This window comes from Symphalangus syndactylus, chromosome 9 (genome assembly GCF_028878055.3).
Source record: "Symphalangus syndactylus isolate Jambi chromosome 9, NHGRI_mSymSyn1-v2.1_pri, whole genome shotgun sequence".
Taxonomy (NCBI): Eukaryota; Metazoa; Chordata; class Mammalia; order Primates; family Hylobatidae; genus Symphalangus; species Symphalangus syndactylus.
Window position 1 is genome coordinate 52,117,992 of NC_072431.2, and position 21,774 is coordinate 52,139,765.

General features: G+C 55.6%; 2 protein-coding genes across 10 annotated transcripts in view; both read left to right on the top strand.

The window, feature by feature from the left end:
• The first annotated feature begins 6,153 nt into the window (after positions 1-6,153).
• Positions 6,154-21,774, top strand: part of AMZ1 (archaelysin family metallopeptidase 1) — a 40,391-nt gene continuing 24,770 nt past the window's right edge. Inside the window, exons 1-2 of one of the 9 annotated variants that reach the window (XM_055292184.2) lie at positions 6,173-6,195; positions 6,487-6,563. The gene's annotated coding sequence lies outside the window, so the exon portion shown is untranslated. The other 8 variants (XM_055292185.2, XM_063646095.1, XM_063646094.1 and 5 more) reach the window with 8 other exon arrangements.
• Positions 7,554-9,937, top strand: LOC134731478 (uncharacterized). The gene is made up of 3 exons (XM_063609947.1): positions 7,554-7,753; positions 7,829-7,902; positions 9,312-9,937. The coding sequence occupies exons 1-3, from the start codon at positions 7,554-7,556 to the stop codon at positions 9,935-9,937; spliced, it is 900 nt and encodes a 299-aa protein (XP_063466017.1).

The following is a 21,774-nucleotide window of genomic DNA, read 5'->3' on the forward strand; positions in this document are numbered from 1 at the left end:
GGCACGATCTCGGCTCACTTCAACCTCTGCCTCCTGGGTTCAAGTGATTCTCCTGCCTCAGCCTCCCGAGTAGCTGGGATTACAGGCGCACACCACCATGCCTGGCTAATTTTTTGTATTTTTGGTAGAAACGGAGTTTCACCATGTTAGCCAGGCTGGTCTCAAACTCCTGACCTCATGTGATCGGCCCACCTCGGCCTCCCAAAGTGCTGTGATTACAGGCGTGAGCCACTCCGCCTGGCCAATTTATTTTATTTTTATCTTTGTTTATTTATTTATTTTGAGATAGAGTCTTGATCTGTTGTCCAGGCTGGAGTGCAGTGATGCAATCTCAGCCCACTAGCCTGTGCATGCCAGGCTCAAGTGATCCTCCCATCTCAGCCTCCCACAGTCAGACGTCACCATGCCCGGCTATTTTTGGGGGGTATTTTTTGTAGAGACGAAGTTGCGCCATGTTGCCCAGGCTGGTCTTGAACTCCTGAGCTCAAGTAATTTGCCTGCCTTGGCTTCCCAAAGTGCTGGGATTATAGGCATGAGCCACTGCGTCCAGTGATGTTTTAGTGTTGTTTTAGAGATGGGGTCTTGCTCTGTGGCCCAGGCTGGAGTACAGTAGTATGGTCATAGTTCACTGCAGCTTCAACTTCTGGGCTCAAGCCATCTGCCTGCCTCAGCCTCCCAAGTAGCTGGGACTATAGGTGCATGCCACCACACCCAACTAATTTTTAAAATGTTTGTACAGATAGTCTCCCTAGGTCCTCTTTTATTTATTTATGTATTTATTTACTGAGACAAGAGTCTCGCTCTGTTGTCCAGGCTGGAGTGCAATGGCGCAATCTTAGCTCACTGCAACCTCTGCCTCCCGGGTTCATTTGATTCTCCTGCCTTAGCCTCCTGAGTAGTCTGTTCCTCTTTTATTAAAGAGACTGTCCTTTCCCCACTGTGTATTCTTGGCACCCTTATCAAAGACTAATCATGTATGTGAGGGTTTATTTCTGTACTCTCTTCTGTTCCACTGGTCTGTGTGTTTGTTTTTACGCCAGTACCGTGCTGTTTTGCTTACTGTAACTTTGTAGTATACTTTGAAGTCAGGTAATGTGATGCCACCAGCTTTGTTCTTTTTCAGAATTACTTTGGCTCTTTGGTCTTTTGTGGTTCCATATGAATTTTAGGATTGTTTTTTCAACTTCTATGAAAAATGCCATTGGAATTTTGATAGGAATTGCATTAAGGCTATAGAGCACTTTGGGTAGTATGGACATTTAAAAAATACTAGTTACTCTCATCCATGAACATGGGATTTCTTTCCATTTATTTGTGTCCTCTTCAGTTATTTAAATTGGTGTCTTACAGTTTCCAGTGTACAGATCTTTCACCTTTTTGGTTAAAGTTATTCCTGGGGGCCGGGTGCAGTGACTCACGCCTGTAATTCCAGCACTTTGGGAGGCTAAGGTGAGTGGATTACCTGAGGTCAGGAGTTCAAGACCAGCCTGGCCTCAAGTGATCCTCCTGCCTTGGCCTCCATAAGTGCTGGGATTACAGGCATGAGCCACCACACCACATCCAGCTAGGCAGTTATTTTCTTGTAGTGCATTGGTTTGTTGAGCACATCCCAGCATCCTCTAACTTCTGTTCCTGTGTTTAAGAGTTTGGCTGTCAGTCTAATGTCTGTTCTTTTCAAAGTAACCTCTCTTTTTCCTGTGGCTGCTTTTAAGATTTATTTTATTTATTTATTTTTTGAATTGTCCTTGGTTTGCTGCAATTTTACTGTCTTGTGTAGGTGAGAGTTTATTTTTATTTATTCTGCTTGGAATTTACTGGGATTCTTGAATCTGTGGATTAGTGGTTTTTTCATCAGTTCTGGGAAATTCTTAGCCACTATCCTTTCAAATATTCTCTCTTTCTCTCTCCTTCCTCCTCTCATCTCCTCTTCCCCCTTTCCTCTTTTTTTTTTTTTTTTTTTTTTTTTGAGACAGAGTCTCACTGTGTCACCCAGGCTGGAGTGCAATGGCACAATCTTGGCTCATGGCAACCTCTGCCTCCTGGGTTCAAGCGATTCTCCTGCCTCAGCCTCCCGAGTAGTTGGGATTACAAGTACGTGCCACCACACCCGGCTAATTTTTGTATTTTTAATAGAGTTGGAGTTTCGCCATGTTGGCCAGGCTGGCTTCAAACTCCTGACCTCAGGTGATCCACCTGTCTCTGCCTCCCAAAGTGCTGGGATTACAGGCATGAGCTAACACACTTGGCCCTCCCTTAACTAACTTCTTTGAGAGCTTATTATGGGCTGGGACTGGAGGTTGCTCCTGTCATTACCACCCACATTCCATCGTCCAGACTTCAGCCGTGTGGCCATGCCCAGCTACGAAGGATTCTGGGGACTGTAGTTAGGCCGGGTGCCTGGAAACAAGTCAACAGGACCACCTGGCCAGTGTCGGTCACAGCACCAACCACCCCAGTGTCTGGCACAGTGCGTGACTGTCTTCGTGTCTGCAGCCTGTGCAGGTCACTCATGGTGCCTTGTTTCCCTGTGTTCTTGGTCATCTTCAGCTGCGTGCTGCTCTTTGGCTTTGAAAAATGTTGATAGAGAGATTCTTTGAGGCCTAGGATGAAGGTGGAGTCCACTAGGTAGGAGCTAATTTGGGGCATTACCCACCCGAGGCCACAGCAAACCAAATATACTGGCCCCCCAAAGGTCTGGGCACGGTGGCTCATGCCTGTAATCCCAGCACCTTGGGAGGCCGAGGTAGGAGGATTGTTTAAGGCCAGGAGTTTGATAATAGCCTGGGCAACATAGCAAGACCCCATCTCTACACATTTTTTTGTTGTTGTTTGGAGACGGAGTCTCTTGTTGCCCAGGCTGGAATGCAGTGGTGTGATCTCGGCTCACTGCAACCTCCGCCTCCTGGGTTCAAGCAATTCTGTCTCAGCCTCCCCAGTAGCTGGGATTACAGGCGCCCACCACCATGCCCGGCTCATTTTTGTATTTTTCGTAGAGACAGAGTCTCACCAGGTTGGCCAGGCTGGTCTCAAACTCCTAACCTCAGGTGATCCACCTGGCATATTTCTTTTGTTTTTAATTAGCTGGGCATGGTGGTATGCACCTGAAGTCCCAGCTACTTGGGAGGCTAAGGTGGGAGGATTGCTTGAGCCCAGGAGTTCGAGGCTGCAGTGAGCCGTGATCACGCTACTGTGCTCCAGCCTGGGTGACAGAGAGAGACTCTATGTCAAAACAAACAACGCATTGAGTGCTTGGAGTTCTCTGCATTCTTGGGCCTCAAATCTGTGCTAGAGAAGACCTGTAGCCCTAACTTCTCAAGAACTTTTTGCTTCTCTTAGTACCAAGTGTCTTTCGTGTGGAGGGAGCAGGGCTAATACCGTTTCATTCTTACCCTTAGATTGTAGCCCTTTAGGTTTTCAGCTTAAGATGGGAAGGGTTTTCTGTAATGCTCCCCATTTTGGGCAGGACTGGCCCTGACTTCTGTCCCCCTGACCCTACAAGGCCACAGAATGAGAACCCAAGTTTGCTGGTTTTGGCAAATGCCCTCCAACAAAAGGGCACCTCCCGGGCGGCACAGCCGTGGGCTGGTGTGCCCCACCAGGCTGCAGCAGTGACATCAGCCCCGCCTCGGGGCACATGTCCCTTCCCGGTGACAGCAGGCCAGGTGCCTGGACCAGCCATTTCTCTGAAGACAATGAAACACGCTGGGTGAAATATCCAAAGGCCAGGAACACTGAACAGCTGACAAGATAGCAGGTAACTAAATGCCAGGCCTCGTGCTGGAGGAAAATTGGACTCAGATACAAGGCCCTCCCACAGGGATCTGGAGAGCCTGGATCTCAGCTCTGGCCTGGGGGAACTCAGAGAGGGAGGGGCTCTGCAGATGGCTGCCCCCTAGGCAGTAACACTGAACCGCAGTACCCAGTGAAAAGAGGCTGCAGGGCCCAGCGCGGTGGCTCATGCCTGTAATCCCAGCACTTTGGGAGGCCGAGGTGGGCGGATCTCTTGAGCTCAGGAGTTCAAGACCAGCCTGGCTAACATGGTGAGACCCCATCCACTAAAAATACAAAAATTAGCTGGGCATGGTGGCGGGCGCCTGTAATCACAGCCACCCGGGAGGCTGAGGCAGGAGAATCACTTGAATCCGGGAGGCAGAGGTTGCAGTGAGCCAAAATCGCACCACTGCACTCTATCCTGGGCAACAGAGTGAGATTCTGTCTCAAAAAAAAAAAAAGGAGCGAGCCAGGGCGCAGTGGCTCACGCCTGTAATTCCAGCATTTTGAGAGGCCGAGGCGGGTGGATCACTTGAGGTCAGGAGTTCAGGACCAGCCTGGCCAACATGGTGAGACCTCGTCTACTAAAAATATAAAAATTAGCTGGGCATGGTGGCGAGTGCCTGTCATCCCAGCTACACAGGAGGCTGAGGTAGGAGAATCGCTTGAACCCGGGAGGCAGAGGTTGCAGTAAGCCAAGATCGTGCCACTGCACTCCAGCCTGGGTGACAGAATGAGACTCTGTCTCAAAAAAAAGAAAGAGACTATAAACTCACACCAATCATGACCTCGTAAGCGCAGTTAGCTTAGGAAGTACATTTCCAAAAAGGTAACCACGGGGAGAAAAACATGAAGATAACGACCAGCTCAGACCCAGCCGGGGCTTGTGGCCACACCCACCTGCTCCTGTGTGTCCTGGGCCTCGGGAAGCCACCCATCCTCTCCCCACTGTTTCCAGTCTGTAAGCTGGGATTAGTGACGCCACCTTCTCAGTTGTGGGCACCTAGAAGGCAGCAATGGGCCTTTATCCCTAGGTTGCAACCCAGGGCTGGCACTAAGTAGGTCTGTTTCCAGCTGCCACACACCCTACTTTACCAGGTGTCCCCAGGAGACAGGACAGGGTGGTGGGCCCATTTTACAGGGGGAAGAACCGAGGCAAAGAAAGGCAGTGGAGACTCGTGCTTCTGCTTCAGTAGCTCCTGCCATGGACTTGACATGGGAACCCCCTCCCACAAGCTCTGCCCCTGGTGCCCTCTGGCACTGTTAGCCAGCAGAATCCAGCTGTCACCATGGCCTGGTTCTCAGCACCCCTGGGAACTTTTAGAACCTCTGGCCTGTGCTAACTGAGGTTGGGCAGCTGCTGGCCAGGGCCCTAGAGAGAGGGGTATCAGTTAGCTAGTGCTGAGTAACAAATAGCTCCAAATACATGACTTCACATTTCCTTAGTATTAAAGGGCCAGGCAGTACTGCTGCTCATTGCTGGGCTTCGCAAGTCCTGGCTGGGCTCCCTCACACATGTGTGGGCAGCTGGGAGCTAGCTAGTCCAGGATGGCGTCAGCTAGGGTGACCCAGGCTCCATCGCCCTCTTGCCTTCCAGCAAAGCAGCCCAGCTGGTTCTCGTGCTATAGCAGGAGTCGGGGAGGGCAGGCAGAGGCACGCATGTCCCTGGAGGCTTAAGCTCAGAGCTGGGAATGTCATTGCTGTCACCTTTTATTGGCCACAGCAAGTCATAAGACAGGCTCAGACTGAAGGATGGGGAGGTAGACGCCACCTCTAGATAGGAGTTGGGGCAGTCACATGGCAAAGGGCATGGTGATTCAGGGAGGAGTGGGGCATCAGGGTCATGTTTGTAACTGATCTACCACAGAGGGGAGCCCCCCTTCGAGAAGGTGCTTGGTGGGCCTTCGTGCTTACGGAGCCACGGACCAACCTGCTAGATGGGGCCTTCAGTGGGGTGGCGGGACGTCAGTTTAGCCTCAGGATTCGACTCCAAGCCTCTTGCGAGACCATGTCTTGGGCAGCATCACAGCCCCGGCTGCGAGCACAGAGTGGCTTTTCCAGAAAGTTTGTTGAATGACTGACTGACCTAAGTCAGTTCCTGTGCCAGGCAGCCCAGAGGGACCATCCCAGAGCCGCCTTCTCAGGGTGCAAGCCTGGCTTGGGGTTGGGGGGTGTCTGCACTTGTGGAGTCCCCCATGCCTGCCAGGAGCCTGAAGACGCAGAGACCTCCTGCCTCGCCTCGCCCCCTCCGTGGGGACCCTCTTCCCCACACTCCTTGGTTCCTGTCGGAGCCAAGATGTGTCGCCATGGAAACCGCTTGGCAAACGCTGGCAGGCAGAGGCGGCCAACAGCAGCTCTCCTGATCGAGCTCCGGGCGCCGGCTGGAGCAACATCGCAGGACGGCGTGAGCAAGCACACCCAGCCGTGTGTGACACGCGTGGGGACAGAGGCCAGGGCGGCTGCAGGAGGGCATGCGGGGAGGTCAGGGCGCCCCGGCGTCTGTGCCCCCATGTGTGCACTTGTGCGTGTGGGTGTGTGTGCGCCTGTGCGTGTGCCAACAGTGCAGCCACATCGAAGCGCGTGTGCTCCGAGTGTGATGGCCGCGTGGGCCGGTGCAGGGTGTGTGTGGGGATGGGGGTGTCTGATTGGTGCTGTGACCTGCGGCAGCACAGCCGCCTGCATTGAGTACCCATGGTGGGCTGGACATTGCACTAGGTGCTGACAGGACCAGCAGGGTGGCCACTGCCCTCGTCCCCAGCCTGCACTCCTGGGCGAAGGCTGACGCTGAACAGGTACTTGTAAGAGTCGCCGAAGTGCGTGCCGGGAGGGTTCTGGGAAGAGGCAGCTGTGGGGCCTGAAGCCTAAATGTGGGGTGGGAGGCATCTAGGCTGCTGCTCCAGGCAGAGGGCATGGCCTGGGCAAAGGCCAGAAGGCCAGGGAAGAAAGGACAGAGTCTGGAGCCCAGGAGAGGTGGCGAGGGGCCATGGCCCTGAAGGAGGCTGGGGCTTCATCCGAGTTGAGGAGGCCCAGCTGGGGGTGCAGGGTGCCTCGTAGGCAGAGGGACCCCGGAGGTAGGAACTAGGGATGTGAGGCTGGGGCAGACAGAGCCAAGGGACGCAGCTGACAGCTGGCGGTAGTGAGACGTGGTCATTGAAAGGCTTCCTGTTGGGGGCAAGTGGCTTGAGAGGGGGTGTGTGGAGGCTGGGGAGTCTGTAGCTGGCCTGGGTGGGGTGGGCAGTTGAGAGAAATTTTGGAGGTTGACTAGATGCTCCTTGGTGACAGTGGCACTTGGAGAAGGAGGGCAGGGCTGGGATGATGTGGTTTCCTGGGATGGGAGGTGCTGAGAAGGTCTGGGTGCTCGTGGCTGTCTCACCAGGGGGCTGCTTCTGGAGCTCCCATTAACAGGCACTCGGCTCTCTGGGGACCTGCCTGGCTCTCTGGGGACCTGCCTGGGTCTCTGGCCCCACAGGCTCCCCAAGCCCTGCCAGGCTGGGCGGATGTGCAGCCCACCCAGCAGGCACTGGAGACCCTGGATCCTGCAGGGCTTCTTCAGGCGCTTCCAGGAGCCCAGATGCACAGCTGCCCCGGGCCGCGAAGCCTCAAGAGGGAGCGGGGCAGGTCCTTGGCACCCCAGCTGTTCCTCGCTACCTGAGATCCCCTCTGCGGCTGGGGTTGCTGGAGAAGCCCAAGGAATAGGGACTCCGTCCTCATTTTCACCCCCGCCCCCAGCTCCGACTGCGTGGGAGGCGGAGGTGATGGCTCAGGAAGGTCTCAGCTGCTTCATGCCAGCTCTGGCCACTTGGACGAAGCCACTGGGCCGTGGGTTCGGCCTCCTCGTGCTGGCCACAGAGTTGGGGCCCCTCACGCTCCTCACAGGCCTGCCCAGCGCAGCCCATGCGCTCACTGGGGGCTCCTTCCCAGGGCGCGACCCCGATGGACGCCGGGCCTCCCTGGCGACCCTGCTGGCCAAGCCCGGGGCAAGGCATGTCTGAGGACTCCGAGGCGATTTCCATGGTCCGTGGTGTGGGCCTGGGTGGGCGCCCGGCCAAGTCACCAGACACCAGACCTTCGGGATCCCCGCATCCACCAAAGCAGTGCTGACCCACAGGCGCTGGGCAGGGCGGCCTCCAGGTTAGAAACCTTCCAGGACCCTGAGCGCTGACTGTGTGCTTCCCTGCCCACGGATGCCCCCTCGTGGCCAATCCCATCCATCTTAGAACCACGTTTCAGAGTTGAGGACACAGGGCTGGAGCGGGGGCACAGCTGAGCTCAGTGCCACTCAGGCCCGAAAGCCCCAAGTCGGCCGGCCAGCGTGCGCCTGGCCATGGGCACCATCAACACAGCTTTTGTTATTCATTATTATTTTTTGAGACGGGGTCTCACTCTTGCCCAGGCTGGAGTGCAGTGGTGCAATCATGGCTCACTGCAGCTTTGACCTCCCTGGCCTCAGGTGATCCTCCCACCTCAGCCTCCCAGGTGCATGCCACCACACCGGGCTAATTTTTTTATTATTTTTTGTAGCGATGGGGGGTTCTTGGTATGTTGCGCAGGCTGCTCTCAAACTCCTGGGCTCAAGAGATCCACCCACCTTGGCCTCTCAAAGTGCTGGGATTACAGGCGTGAGCTACGGCGCCCAGCCAAGCCTTTGTTATTCTTGTTGTTGGGGTCCAACTGTGGGGGCTCTGGGGAGGTCTGCAGACAGCTCAGAGTCAAGACAGACCCTGACAGGGACAGGTGGCGCAGGGAGATGTCATCGGAGATTCGCCCCCACACGCCTGGCCCGTGTGTCTTTTCCTGTTGGAGAAACTACATGTAGGGTTACTCCCGGAGCCCCTGACTGCACACAGCACGGGAGGGTAGGAGAAGGGGATGGAGGGAGGAGGGAGATGGTGACAGAGAGAGAGACCAAGAACCCCAAGAGAAAGAGACAGACAGACAGAGATACAAACTCAGAGAGAGAGACAGAGAGAGAGATGGACAGACAGCCCCTCCCTCCCAGTCCCCCAGCCTTGGCTGAGCCCATGGGGAGCCCGAACAGCGGAGGAGGGGTCCTGGGGGAGCGGGCTAAGGGCCCCAGTGTATGTGCTGGGGCTGTTGCTTTGCACTGAGCGCCCCCCACCCCCCCCCAGCCCCAGCCGCCCTGGCTGCTCTCCGGAGGGAACAAGGGCTTTCAGAGCTGGGGACGTGGCGTGAATACTAATCCAGAAGCTCAAAGGGCGGCCTCACAGGCTGGGCACGGGGAGGCTGGGCGGGGGCCAGGGACAGCTGAGCCCGTCTGGGAGCTCGCTCTGCTCGGCCCTCACCCTCAGTGGCATGCTCCTCGTGCTGGGGAGCTCCTGTCCTCCCCTCAGGCCTGAGAGGGTCCCCAGCTACCCCAGGACAGGATGGGGGGCAGGTACTGCAGCTCCAGGGGACAGGGTCTCGTGTCCAGCACGAGATGACACCGGGTGGGCCCCCAGCACACAGTCCCTTGAAGAATGGCTGCCCGGGAGGCCTCAGGCCGATGGGAGGGTCCTTAGCTTTGCTTTGTGTTCCTACAGTGCTACAGCGACAGCTCCAGGGAGGCCCGGGGAAACTGAGGCACGGTCAGGGAGCCTGTGGCAGGGAAGAGGGCTTGACTGTACTCTGCGCTAGGACACCCCAAGTCCTGCAGGCAGTGCTGGGGTCCGGCCCCGTGCATCCTGCCTGGGCCGGGATTCAGACTCCTTTGCCTCCTTCCTGGACGTCACCTGTTGCACCCAGGAGATCTCAGTGTCGGGCCATGGAAACCCCTGCTTGGGCCATGCACAGCTCCCCTGCTTGTGTTCCGAGCCCCTTTACCCCCCAGCCCCTGGCCCTCAGCAACCCCCCTCCCTGGATGCGGCCTCATCTCTTCTCCAGCTTTTCTGACCCTGCCCCACTTCCTGCACCCTGCACGCATTCTGACAGGCAGGCCTCTGTTCGCACAGTTCCTTCCACCTGGCACACCCCCATCTCTGCCCTCAACCCAGGCTCATCTTGCTGTATGGTGAAGCTAGCCCCAGCGCCATCCTCCTCTGTCCCCACAGCACTGTCTGCCTGCACCCTCGCCTGCTGGCCTTGGAGCAGGGCCAAGCTGCAGAGAGGCCAAGCCCCTGTCCCGTGGCCCTGTGCCCAGCACACACAGGGGCTCGAGTTTGCTGGGTGAGCAGCTGCTGCTTCCCAGGACTCCGTGTGCCAATCCCCCGGGATAGTTTTCCTCATCCTTATAAAACCTGTGCGAAGCATTTTCCTGTTTTCCAATGTGGATGAGTTTCCTGCGGCTGCTATGACAAATGACCACAGCTGTGTGGCTTCAAACAGCACACATTCACTGTCAATTCTGGAGGGCAGTGGTCTGAAGTCAAGGCTGGGGCAGGGCCGAACTTCTGCAGAGGGCTCCAGGGGAAGGTCCTTCCTGCCTCTTCCCGCTTCTGGGGGCTCCAGGTGTCCTTGGCTTGTGGCTGCACCACTCCCATCTCCGCCTTCTCCTCTGTGTCTCTGTGTCTTCTACTTTCTGTTTTTTTTTTTTTTTTTTTTTTTTGAGATGGAGTCTCGCTCTGTCGCCCAGGCTGGAGTGCAGTGGTGCAATCTTGGCTCACTGCAAGCTCCGCCTCCCAGGTTCACACCATTCTCCTGCCTCAGCCTCCCGAGGAGCTGGGACTACAGGCACACACCGCCACACCCGGCTAATTTTTTTGTATTTTTAGTAGAGACGGGGTTTCACCGTGTTAGCCAGGATGGTCTCTATCTCCTGACCTCATGATCCGCCCGCCTCGGCCTCCCAAAGTGCTGGGATTACAGGCATGAGCCACCACGCCCAGCTCTGTCTGTTTTTTACAGTATTTTGTAGAGATGCTGCCCAGCTGGTCTCCAACTCCTGGGCTCAAGTGATCCTCCCACCTCGGCCTCCCAAAGTGTTGGAGATTACAGGCGTGAGCCACCTCACCCAGCCTCTTTCTCTCTCTTTTTAAAAATTTGTTGGCTGGGTGTAGTGGCTCATGCCTGTAATCCCAGCACTTTGGGAGGCCGAGGTGGGTGGACCACTTGAGGTCAGGAGTTTAAGACCAGCCTGGCCAACACAGTGAAACCCCATCTCTACCAAAAACACACAAAAATTAGCTGGGCTTGGTGGCACATGCCTATAATCCCAGCTACTCAGGAGGCTGAGGCAGGAGAATCACTTGAACCTGGGAGGCGGAGGTTGCAGTGAGCCATTGCACTCCAGCTCGGATGACAGAGCGAGACTCCATCTCGAAAAGAAAAAAAAAATTGTCATTATTTTTTACATTGTCTTGTTGCTCCAATCAGGAACCTCTTTCTGTCTCTTATAAGGTTACTTGCATTGGATTTAGAGCCCACCCCGACTCTGACCCAGGATGACCTCATCTTGAGATCCTTACTTTAACCATATCTGCAATGACTCGATTTCCAAATAAGGTCCCATTCCGAGGATGCAAGTAGGCACATCTTTTGGGAGCCACTATTTAACCCACCCTGGGGAAACTGAGGCAGGGCAAGGTGAAGCAGCTTCCCCAGGCCACACAGCTCTCTTTTAACCCCAGGTCTGCCTGGGTGAGAGGATGGTGATGGGGACGAAGGTAGGGGCGGCCCGCTTTGTTCATTGCTGAAAGGATAGGGGTCCCCATATCACGGCCTCTTTCTAGAATAGACTCTGACGAGGTAGCTTCAACCAGAAAGGGGTGTGCAGTCTGCCGGTGGGAGACCAGCGTGTCCCGGGTGCAGTGCGGACAGGGCGTTGGCTGCGTGAAGCCTTGGCGGCAGGGGCCAGGTCATCAGTAGGCTGCCTCTGTGTTCCGGGGGTCCTGGCACTGGGCATGGCGCCACCCAACAGACAGAGGAGGAACTGCCACTCCGGGCTTGATGCATAATTTCTTTTTTTTTTTTCTTTTTGAGACGGAGTCTCTGTCACCGAGGCTGGAGCGCAGTGGCGCAATCTCGGCTCACTGCAAGCTCCGCCTCCCAGGTTCATGCCATTCTCCTGCCTCAGCCTCCCGAGTAGCTGGGACTACAGGTGCCCGCCACCACACCCAGCTAATTTTTTGTATTTTTAGTAGAGACGGGGTTTCACCATGTTAGCCAGGATGGTCTTGATCTCCTGACCTCGTGATCTGCCCACCTTGGCCTCCCAAAGTGCTGGGATTACAGGTTGAGCCATTGTACCCGGCCTCGATGCATAATTTCTTTTCCAGTGGCTCCCATCCCTGTAGCTATTCAGGGAGGGGCGTGGAGGGCTGTGGGGAGGATATTCCACGACTTCTTTGTAATAAGCAGTTTTAGGACAGAACATTCAGGCCAGGCTAGGTGGCTCATGCCTGTAATCCCAGCAATTTGGGAGGCTAAGGCGGGTGGATCACTTGAAGTCAGGAGTTCAAGACCAGCCCGGCCAACATGGTGAAACCCTGTCCTTCCTAAAAATACAAAAATTAGCTGGGCAAGGTGGTGGGCACCTGTAATTGCAGCTACTTGGGAGGCTGAGGCAAGAGAATCGCTTGAGCCCAGGAAGTGGAGTTTGCAGTGAGCCGAGATCCCACCACTGTACTCCAGCCTGGGTGACAGAGTGAGACTCTGTCTCAAAAAAAAAAAAAAAAGGCCAGGTGCAGTGGCTCACACCTGTAATCTCAGCATTTTGGGAGGCCAAGGCGGGCGGATCACGAGGTCAGGAGATCAAGACCATCCTGGCTAACACGGTGAAACCCCGTCTCTTGAACCAGGGAGGCAGAGCTTGCAGTGAGCGGAGATCGAGCCACTGCACTCCAGCCTGGGAGACAGAGCGAGACTCCGTCTCAAGGAAAAAAAAAAAAAAAAGAACATCTTTTCTCAGGTTCTGGGTTCTCCATCCCCAACAGAAATAACCTGGAAAATCCCTGCAGCAACACGTGTGAAAAAGTCCAGCTTTGTGAGCCAGAATCTATTTGTAGGAATTTATCCCAAGGTGAGGGGGACCAGATACTTGTACAAAGATCTGTGGAAACAAGATCGTCTATCACAGTGATATATGCTAGTGAGACACCAGGAGAAACCAAAATGTCCCAAATCAGGTGACAGATCCATGACACGGAGTCCAGCGCAGACCATCAGGGTGTGGAGACGGACTTCTGGCTATTGATGAATGTGAAGTCACGGGCTGCCTGTAGAATGCAGTATGTGGTGTGAATCCCTTAAAATACGTATTTAGGCTGGGCATGGTGACTCATACCTGTGATCTCAACATTTTGGGAGGCCGAGCTGGGAGGGTCGCTTGAACCCAGAAATTTGAGACCAGCTTGAGCAACATAGCGAGATCCCATCTCTACATAAAAGTTTTACAATTATCCAGGTGTGATGGCATGTATCTGTAGTCTCAGCCACTCAGAGGCTGAGGGAGAAGGATTGCTGGAACCTAGGAGGTCGAGGCTGCAGTGACTTGCGTTTATACCATTGCATTCTAGCTTGGGCAACAGAGCAACATCCTGTCACCCAAAAAAAATTTTTTTTTAAATACATTTCAATGTGAGGAAAAGGCGATCAGAAGGATGTCTGACAAGAAGGTAAGAGAGGTTACCTCTACACAGTTGGCTTATGGGGTCTTCGGTTTTTATTTTTCATAATTTTCCAAATTTTGCACACTGGACACCTAGTGTCGTGTTGTTTTTTTTCTCTTTTTAATTTTTTTGAAACAAAGTCTTGCTTTGTTGCCCAGTTTGGAGTGCAGTGGCACGATCTCGGCTCACTGCAACCTCCACCTCCCAGGTTCAAGTGATTCTCCTGCTTCAGCCTCCCGAGTAACTGGGACTACAGGCACCAGCCACCACGCCTGGCTAATTTTTTTATTTTTAGTAGAGACGGGGCTTGACCATAGTGGCCAGGCTGGTCTTGAACTCCTGACCTTGTGACCTGTCTGCCTCAGCCTTCCAAAGTGCTGGGATTACAGGCATGAGCCACCACGCCCAGCCCTGTTGTTATTTCTTAAGGCTTAAAAAAATTCTTCTCGTCTGGGTGTGGTGGCTCATGCCTGTACTCCCAGCACTTTGAGAGGCCAAGGCCAGTGGATCATGAGGTCAAGAGTTTGATACCAGCCTGGCCAAGAAGGTGAAACCCCATCTCTATTAAAAATACAAAAATTAGCTGGACACGATGGTGGGTACCTGTAATCCCCACTACTCGGGAGGCTGAGGCAGAAGAATCACTTGAACCCGGGAGGCAGAAGTTGCAGGGACCCGAGATTGCACCATAACACTCCAGCTTGGGCGACAGAGCGAGACTCCATCTAAAAAAAAAAAATTCTTTGCACTGGTGTGGGACGATGGTGACGAATCCCTCAGCCATCCGTGGGGCGCTGCTGAGGGCGTGGGGGGCATTTCTGCACGGTGAAGCAGAGCTGGTGGGAGGCTGCCCGAGGGAAGCTGGCGCTGGGAGGGTTTGCAGAGAGGAAAAGGGCAGTTTGAGGAAAAGGCCTCTGGGCTCTGTCTGGAGCCGTCGTGCTGGCCTTCACGGCCAGGGCTGGGCTCGGTCATCCTTCCGCACTTAGAGTCCTTTCCAGCTCGTGGTGGCTGGCACAGGGCCAGGGCTGCACTCACAGCTGGCTGGGGTAGGGCAGGGCGCCCATCCTCAGGGCCACTGACTATGGGGCTAACCTGGCGGCCTGCTTCACCCCTCTCACCTGGGGCTTTGCCTGATAAGCCTGGTTCACCTCCTCACCTGGTGGCGCTGGTTCACCTCTCTCACCTGGGGTCTTAACTGGTGGCCTGGTTCACCCCTCTCACCTGGCGCCTTGCCTGATAGCCTGGATTACTCCTCTCACCTGGGGAGGCACGAACTGGCCCGGGCTGACTGACCTCCGTCACCTGTTTGGCTTTAGGCTCTGGGGCCCCCTGCCCGGGTGTTTCTGGGAGGCTGGAGGGTCCCACGTGAGCTCCACCGCGGGCAGCTGGAGGGAGTGAGGAAGGACGCTGAGCTCCGGGAGGGGTGTGGCCCTCCTGTCCTGCCCGCAGCCCCACACCGGCCCGCCCGCCTCGGTCCCTGCCCCGCGCGCTGACGTCACCGGGACCTCCCGATCCTCCCGGCCCAGGCCGAGCTGCCCACGCTGCTGCCCGGGGCTCGTTGCCCGGCGCGGCCTCTGCCGGCTCCGGCAGGCGCGGGACTGCGAGGTAGGGGGGCGCGCGGGGAAGACTCGGGGGCGCAGGGACCGAGAGGGACCTCCGTGCCGGGGCGGGTGGGCAGGGGCAGCTCCGGGTCCAGCCCGGCCCGCGCTGCAAGCCCCGAGGACGCCCGGGCGGCGGCGGCTACGAGCGCGCAGGGACCGCGGAGACGCGAAGGGCGCACCTGGCGACGGTTTGGTGCAGCGCCGCTCCGGGGTCGGCACAGCCCGGGCAGGTCCCGCAGAGGGAAGGCCGGGCCAGGGAAGGGCCACGCGCCCCCTCCCCGCCATACTCTCCCAGGCCGGGCGACCTGCGCGCTTCCCGATGGGAGCAAACTGGGGACGGGTCAGGAATCCAGGGCCAGGCACCCGAAAGAAGGCGTTTCCGGGCTGGGGCGAGCCAGGTGGGTGCGGGACGTCCCCGGGGAGCCTCCAGGGCGCAGAGAATCTCGTCGTGCCCAGGGCTGCCCGCAGCCTGCGTATGTGCGGGGGAGGGAGAAGGCTTCCTCCCCCAGGAGACTGAGGGAGAAGGCGGTGGATATGATCCCTGCAGGGAAGTAAGACAGGTCTCAAAACCAGAAAAGCAAGGGAGGGGTGACAGAGAAATGGCAAACTTTACAAAGGACCCGGGAGGGCAGGGACGTGGGTCCTTTCTGCGCCCATCACCAGAGGGAAATACTTGGGAGAGGAGTTTGGGGTTCGCAGGTGAGGAGAGAGAACAGGAAGCCAAGAGTCTGGCCCGGAGGCCACTACCCCTGTGGTCTAAGCCCCCGGTTTCCCCTCCTAGCGAATGGAAACTGAGAGGTGAGAAACCCCCAAAACCATCCGTCTGTCTGGTTCTGCCTGAAGGTCTCGGCTGTCAGCTAATGAATAGCTCGATGGAGCTGCTGGGAGGTTTTGCAAAGCGCATTCAGAATAGCGAGAATCAGAGCATGGTTTCTTGCCCGAAGGCCGGGCATCTGCGTGGTCAGATGGGGGAGAATGAGTGCCCGGAGCTGTGCGGTTTAGGGCAGCCTGACCTTGGATACCTGGTTCCTGGGCCAGTCTGGCGGCCCTTGTTGCTTAGAGTGGCAGACCCTCCCCGGGGGGGATGCGGACGTGCTCTTTTTCAGTCTTTGGACAAAAAAAGGCAAGGGGAGGAGGAAGGAGAAGTGTCTGAGTTTACCCATGGTATTAATAGCAGCAGGGCTGGAACGCGGGTGCTGTGGGAGAGGAGACGTCCTGCCCTCTGTCCCCGTCAGAACATCCCTGCTCCAGGAGCAGCTGGGGTTTCAGTGTGAAGCATGGCTTTGAAAACCAGGCCCCGCTGGCCCCCAGCTGTGTCACCAGGGCCAAGTCACTTAACGTCTGAGCCTCAGTTTCCCCACCTGAAACACCGCAGTGGCACCTCCATGTGTGGCTTGGAGGACGCAGGCACGGGACCTGTTGGCTGCTGTCATGACTGCAATGAGCAGAGGAGGGGGACACACCGTGGCAGGGCCCAAAGGACAGCGAGGAACCTCCATCTGGGGGTCTCCTTTTTGGAGTATGGATGAGTTGGTGAGTGCGAGAGGGTGCTGGGAAGCTGACCCCCACTAACGCGGCTCCCTGCCCGAGGGTACCCCCAGGGCTCACATGCAGCTCTGGCTCTATGTAAGGAGTGGTCTTGTGCAGAAATGACCTAGCAGGATGGAAGGACTCAGGTGGCAGCTGACAGTGGGGACCGGGGTTTTCCTGAATGACCCACGAAGATGAATGTGGCCACAAGGTTTCTTGAGAGGAAACGGTGTCTGGGCAGACGTCATGCCCTGGACGCCCGAGAGCTGTACCTGTGTCAAGGGATGGGGGGACCTAGGCATTCTCATTCCCAGCTTGGAGCCTGTCACACCATTCTCCAGTCTGCACTGGGAGGTGGCTGTGTTTTCGTGTGTGTGTGTGTGAAAGACAGACAGGGACAGGGTCTTACTCTGTCTTCCAGGCTGGAATGCAGTGATGCAATCATAGCTCACCACAGCCTCGACCTCCAGGGCTAAAGCAATCCTCCTATCTCAGCCTCCCTAGTAGCTGGGACCACAGGCATGCGCCACCATGCCCAGCTAATTTTTAAAATGTTTTGTAGAGACAGGGTTTTGCTGTGTTTCCCCAGGCTGGTCTCAAACTCCTGGACTCAAGTGATTGTCCCAGGAGGTGGCTATTTTTAGAGCTTGTCTCTCACGTCCTATTGATCTTCCAGCCGGGCCAGTCTGGAGGTGGCGTGGCCACTGCTTCCTGGGTGGCTCGGGTTGGCTGACGTTGGTGGTGTGTCTCTGGCTGGGTTTCCAACGTAGATGCTCTGAGTTACCCGTGTGCCCACCACTGCTTGCGGGTGTGCAAACAGCCATCTGTGGTTGTGGCTCCTCTGTGCATGTGCTCTGGCCCCCTGGAAAACTTGCCGCTGTGGTCCTTCCTGTTGCTCCCACTCTGTCCTCCTTGAATGACTTAGATGGGCCTGACATTGGCCGTTTGGGCCCAAGTCACACCTGGAACCAGTGTAGTAGGGCTTGTGAACTTTTGGTAAAAAGAAGGCATTTCTCAGCCGGGTGTGGTGGCTCACCCCTGAAATCCCAGCACTTCGGGAGGCTGAGGCAGGCAGATCACTTGAGGCCAGGAGTTCGACACTAGCCTGGCCAACATGGTGAAACCCTATCTCTACTAAAGATACCAAAATTAGCCTGGCATGGTGGCGTGCGTGTGTAGTCCCAGCTACTAGGGAGGCTGAGGCATGAGAATTGCTTGAACCAGGGAGGAGGAGGAGGTTGCAGTGAGCCGAGATTGCGCCACTATACTTCAGCCTGAGCGACAGAGGCAAAAAGAAAAAAAAAAAAGCGTTTCTCATTTCCTGATGCTTTGCCTGGAGTAGGAGGGTTTGCTGGCAGGGAAGCCTCTGACCAGGGTCTTTAGGTGGTCAGGTGGGTGTGGGTGCTGGCAGGAAAGCCCCCTCCAGAGTAGGGGAAGGTCTGTGCGTGAGGACTGGAGTGGGGGGTCACTGTGTTGGGAGTCAAGATCCAGGTGAGCTGTGTAACCCTGGGCAAGTGGCTTTCCCTCTCTGAGCCTCATTCTCCTGGGTTATGACATGGGTGAATCTCAGGATGGTCTTGGAGGTCGGACAAGGTGTTGCATCAGAAAGTGATTTTAGGCCGGGCATGGTGGCTTATACATATAATCCCAGCACTTTGGGAGGCCAAGGCGGGTGGATCACAAGGTCAGGAGTTTGAGAACAGCTTGGCCAATATGGTGAAACCCCATCTCTACTAAAAATACAAAAATAAGCTGGGCGTGGTGGTAGGCACCTGTAGTCCCAGCTATTTGGGAGGCTAAGGCAGTGAACACAGGAGGCAGAGGTTGCAGTGAGCCGAGATCGTGCCACTGCACTGTAACCTGGGTGACAGAGCAAGGCTCTGTCTCAAAAAAAAAAAAAAAAAAGGTCAGTGATTTTGGGGCTTTGCAGGGTGGCAGGCATGGGAAGGGGAATGTTGGTCAGGGCCAGTCCGGAGTGCCCGCAGGTATTGCTATCTGTTTTACCGTGTCCTTCTCTGGAAAGCTGGGACACAGACCCTCCTGGGCATCTGGAAGGCCCTGGGCTGCTCCAGAGAAATAATTGATAAGCCCCCCTCGACAGAACAAATCATTCTAAGCTGGCTGTGGCGCTAGGGGAATGATTTGGAGGTAGCTGGGAGGTGATGGTGCTTGCCCCTCGTCGGTGGCAGTGCTGGTGAGCGGAAGGTCTGGAAGCGAGGAGCCGGTGAGCAGGTCATGTCACCGGTACTCAGAAACAAAAATAAGCTGGTGAGTCTCCTGTGGCGTCAGGTGCTCCGAGGCTGGGTAAGCACCTCCTCCTCCTGCTTGGGCCAGCCGGGCTCCTGGAGGAAGACAGGTGGGACCACATCCATCTCACCTGGGAGGACGCTGAGCCACAGTGGGGTTAAAAGAGAACCAAGCTTGGCCGGGCACGATGGCTCACGCCTGTAATCCCAGCACTCTGGGAGGCTGAGGCAGGCAGATCACAAGGTCAGGAGATCGAGACCATCCTGGCTAACACGGTGAAACCCCATCTCTACTAAAAATACAAAAAAAAAAAAAAAAAAAAATTAGCCAGGCGTGGTGGCAAGTGCCTTTAGTCCCAGCTACTTGGGAGGCTGAGGCAGGAGAATCGCTTTAACCCAGGAAGTGGAGGTTGCAGTGAGCCGAGATTGTGCCACTGCACTCCAGCCTGGGCGATAGAGCGAGGCTCCATCTCAAAAAATAAAAATAAAAAAATAAAAAGAGGACCAAGCTCATGCCAGAGCCCCCGGTGCTGTTGAGGGTATCACAGCTTCAAGGGTTTCCTGGGCGCCTCTTCCGTAGCGAGGCCCCTGGGAGTCCCCGAGGGGGCTCTGAGAGGTTGCTGGGGGCTCTGTCATCACATGCTGATGCCTGGCGTGGGTAGGGCAGGAGATGGGCTTTGCGTAGCCCCGTACCCCACCCCTTGGCCACAAGCCCAGCAGCGGTTCCCCACCTCACTCAGAGCAAAGGTTAAAGCTCCTCCAACAGCCTCCTGGCTCCTGTGCGACGTGTCCCCATCTGCCCCCAGTCTCGTCCGCTGTTCTCTCCCCCAATTCGTTCCAGCCACACTGGCCCCCTCCGGCTGTCCCCTGAGCCCCCAGACGTATCTGCCGAGGGCCTGTGTACACCCACCTCTGTCTGGGACGGTCTGCCCCTCCTCTCTGCTGCCTCCTCGCTCAGACATCCCACCTCAATGGAGCCCACTCTGATCGCTCTCTCAGGAATGGGAGTGCGGGCCTGGCACGCCTGAGCCCTGCCCCACTCTGCAGGGAGGTGTTTGTTTTGAGATGGAGTTTTTGCTCTTGTTGCCGAGGCCACAGTGCAATGGTGCGATTTCTGCTCACTGCAACCTCCGCCTCCCGGGTTTAAGCAATTCTTCTGCCTCAGCCTCCTGAGTAGCTGGGATTACAGGCATGCGCCACCATGCCCGGCTAATATTGTATTTTTAGTAGAGATGGGGTTTCTCCATGTTGGTCAGGCTCAAGACCAAGTTGGTCTTGAACTCCTGACCTCAGATGATTGCCCACCTTGGCCTCCCAAAGTGATGGGATTACAGGTGTGAGCCACCGCGCCTGGTTGGTGGGTTTTTTGTTGTTGTTGTTGTTGGACACAGGGTCTTGCTGTCATCCAGGCTGGAGTGCAGTGGTGCGATCACAGCTCACTGCAGCCTTGGACTCCTGGGCTGAAGACTTCCATCTCAGCCTCTTGAGTAACTGGGACCACAGATGTGTGCCACCACACCCAGCTAAGTTTGTTTTGTTTTGTTTTGTTTTTTGAGGTGGAGTCTCGCTCTGTGGCCCAGGCTGGAGTGCAGTGGCACGATCTCTGCTCACTGCAAGCTCCACCTCTCAGGTTCACGCCATTCTCCTGCCTCAGCTTCCCGAGTAGCTGGGACTATAGGCGCCCGCCACCACGCCTGGCTAAGTTTTTGTATTTTTAGTAGAGACGGGGTTTCACCGTGTTAGTCAGAATGGTCCCGATCTCCTGACTTCATGATCTGCCCACCTCAACCTCCCAAAGTGCTGGGAATGCAGGCATGAACCACCGCAGCCAGCCAGCCTTTTCTTTTTCCAATAGGACCTGTCACCTTCTAACCTACCATATACACTATTTACTTAGCACTTTTTCCACCTGCCTTCCTGCTGGAGCATCTAAGCTCCATGGGGCCAGGGACCTCTGTTTTGTCCACTTACGTTTGAAAACCCCTGGCAGAGGGCCCAGCACCCAGGAAGCCCTCGACAGCTAATGTCACTGTCACGAGTCCACTTAACCGGGCCACAGGGTGGCTGATGCAACACTTACTGGGCATATCTGTGAGGGTGCTCGAGATGACGTATAGGACAGTGGGTTCAGGAAGGTGGACTGCCCTCCCCAAGTGGCTGGGCACCTTCCAACCCCTCAAGGCCCTGAATAGAACAGACGGCAGAGGGAGGAGGAGTTCACCCCTCATTTCCTGCCTCGCCGCTGGAGCTGGGGCATCTCATCCTCTCTTGCCCCGGGACTGGATGTCCACCATCGGCTGCCCTGGTTCTCAGGCCTCCAGACCTGAGCTGAGTTTGAATCACGCCTCCACCTTCCCTGGTCTCCGGCTTGTAGGCAGCACACTGTAGGACTTCTCAGCCTCTGAGGCCTGTGAGCCAGTTCTCATAATAAATCCTTATTTTATTTTCATAGAGGAGAGATGGGGGTCTATGTTGCCCAGGCTGGCCTTGACCGCCCCTGCTCAAGTGATCCTTCTGCCTCCCAAAGTACTGAGATTACAGGTATGAGCCACTGTACCTGGTCATAATCTTATAAATATACATGTGAGATTATATTACATTAATATATTATCATATATACTAAAATCTCATATATGTGGGATTATATTACATTAACATATATACTAAAATCTCATATGTATATAATATATAATTTATTTTATTTTTTGAGGTGGAGTCTCGCTCTGTCACTCAGGCTGGAGTGCAGTGGCGCGATCTCGGCTCGCTGCAACCTCTGCCTCCCGGATTCAAGCGATTCTCTTGCCTCAGCCTCCCGAGTAGCTGGGATTACAGGCACTCACCACCACGCCTGGCTAATTTTTGTATTTTTAGTAGAGACAGGGTTTCACCATGTTGGCCAGGCTGGTCTTGAACTCCTGACCTCAAGTGATCCGCCTGCCTCGACTTCCCAAGGTGCTGGGATTACAGGCGTGAGCCATTGCATCCGGCCTATTATTTTATATATATTGGATAAATGAATGAACCTGTGTGTTCACCTGCCCTGGGACCCACCCGGCCTCTTTTAGAACCACTGATCATGCATCT

Excerpts from the sequence above, each read along its gene's own strand:
- LOC134731478 (XM_063609947.1), top strand. The coding sequence starts at position 7,554 with ATGCCAGCTCTGGCCACTTGGACGAAGCCACTGGGCCGTGGGTTCGGC. Across the intron at positions 7,754-7,828 it reads CTGGCCAAGCCCGGGGCAAG|ACACCAGACCTTCGGGATCC; the intron begins GCATGTCTGAGG and ends CCAAGTCACCAG. Across the intron at positions 7,903-9,311 it reads CTGGGCAGGGCGGCCTCCAG|TGCTACAGCGACAGCTCCAG; the intron begins GTTAGAAACCTT and ends GTGTTCCTACAG.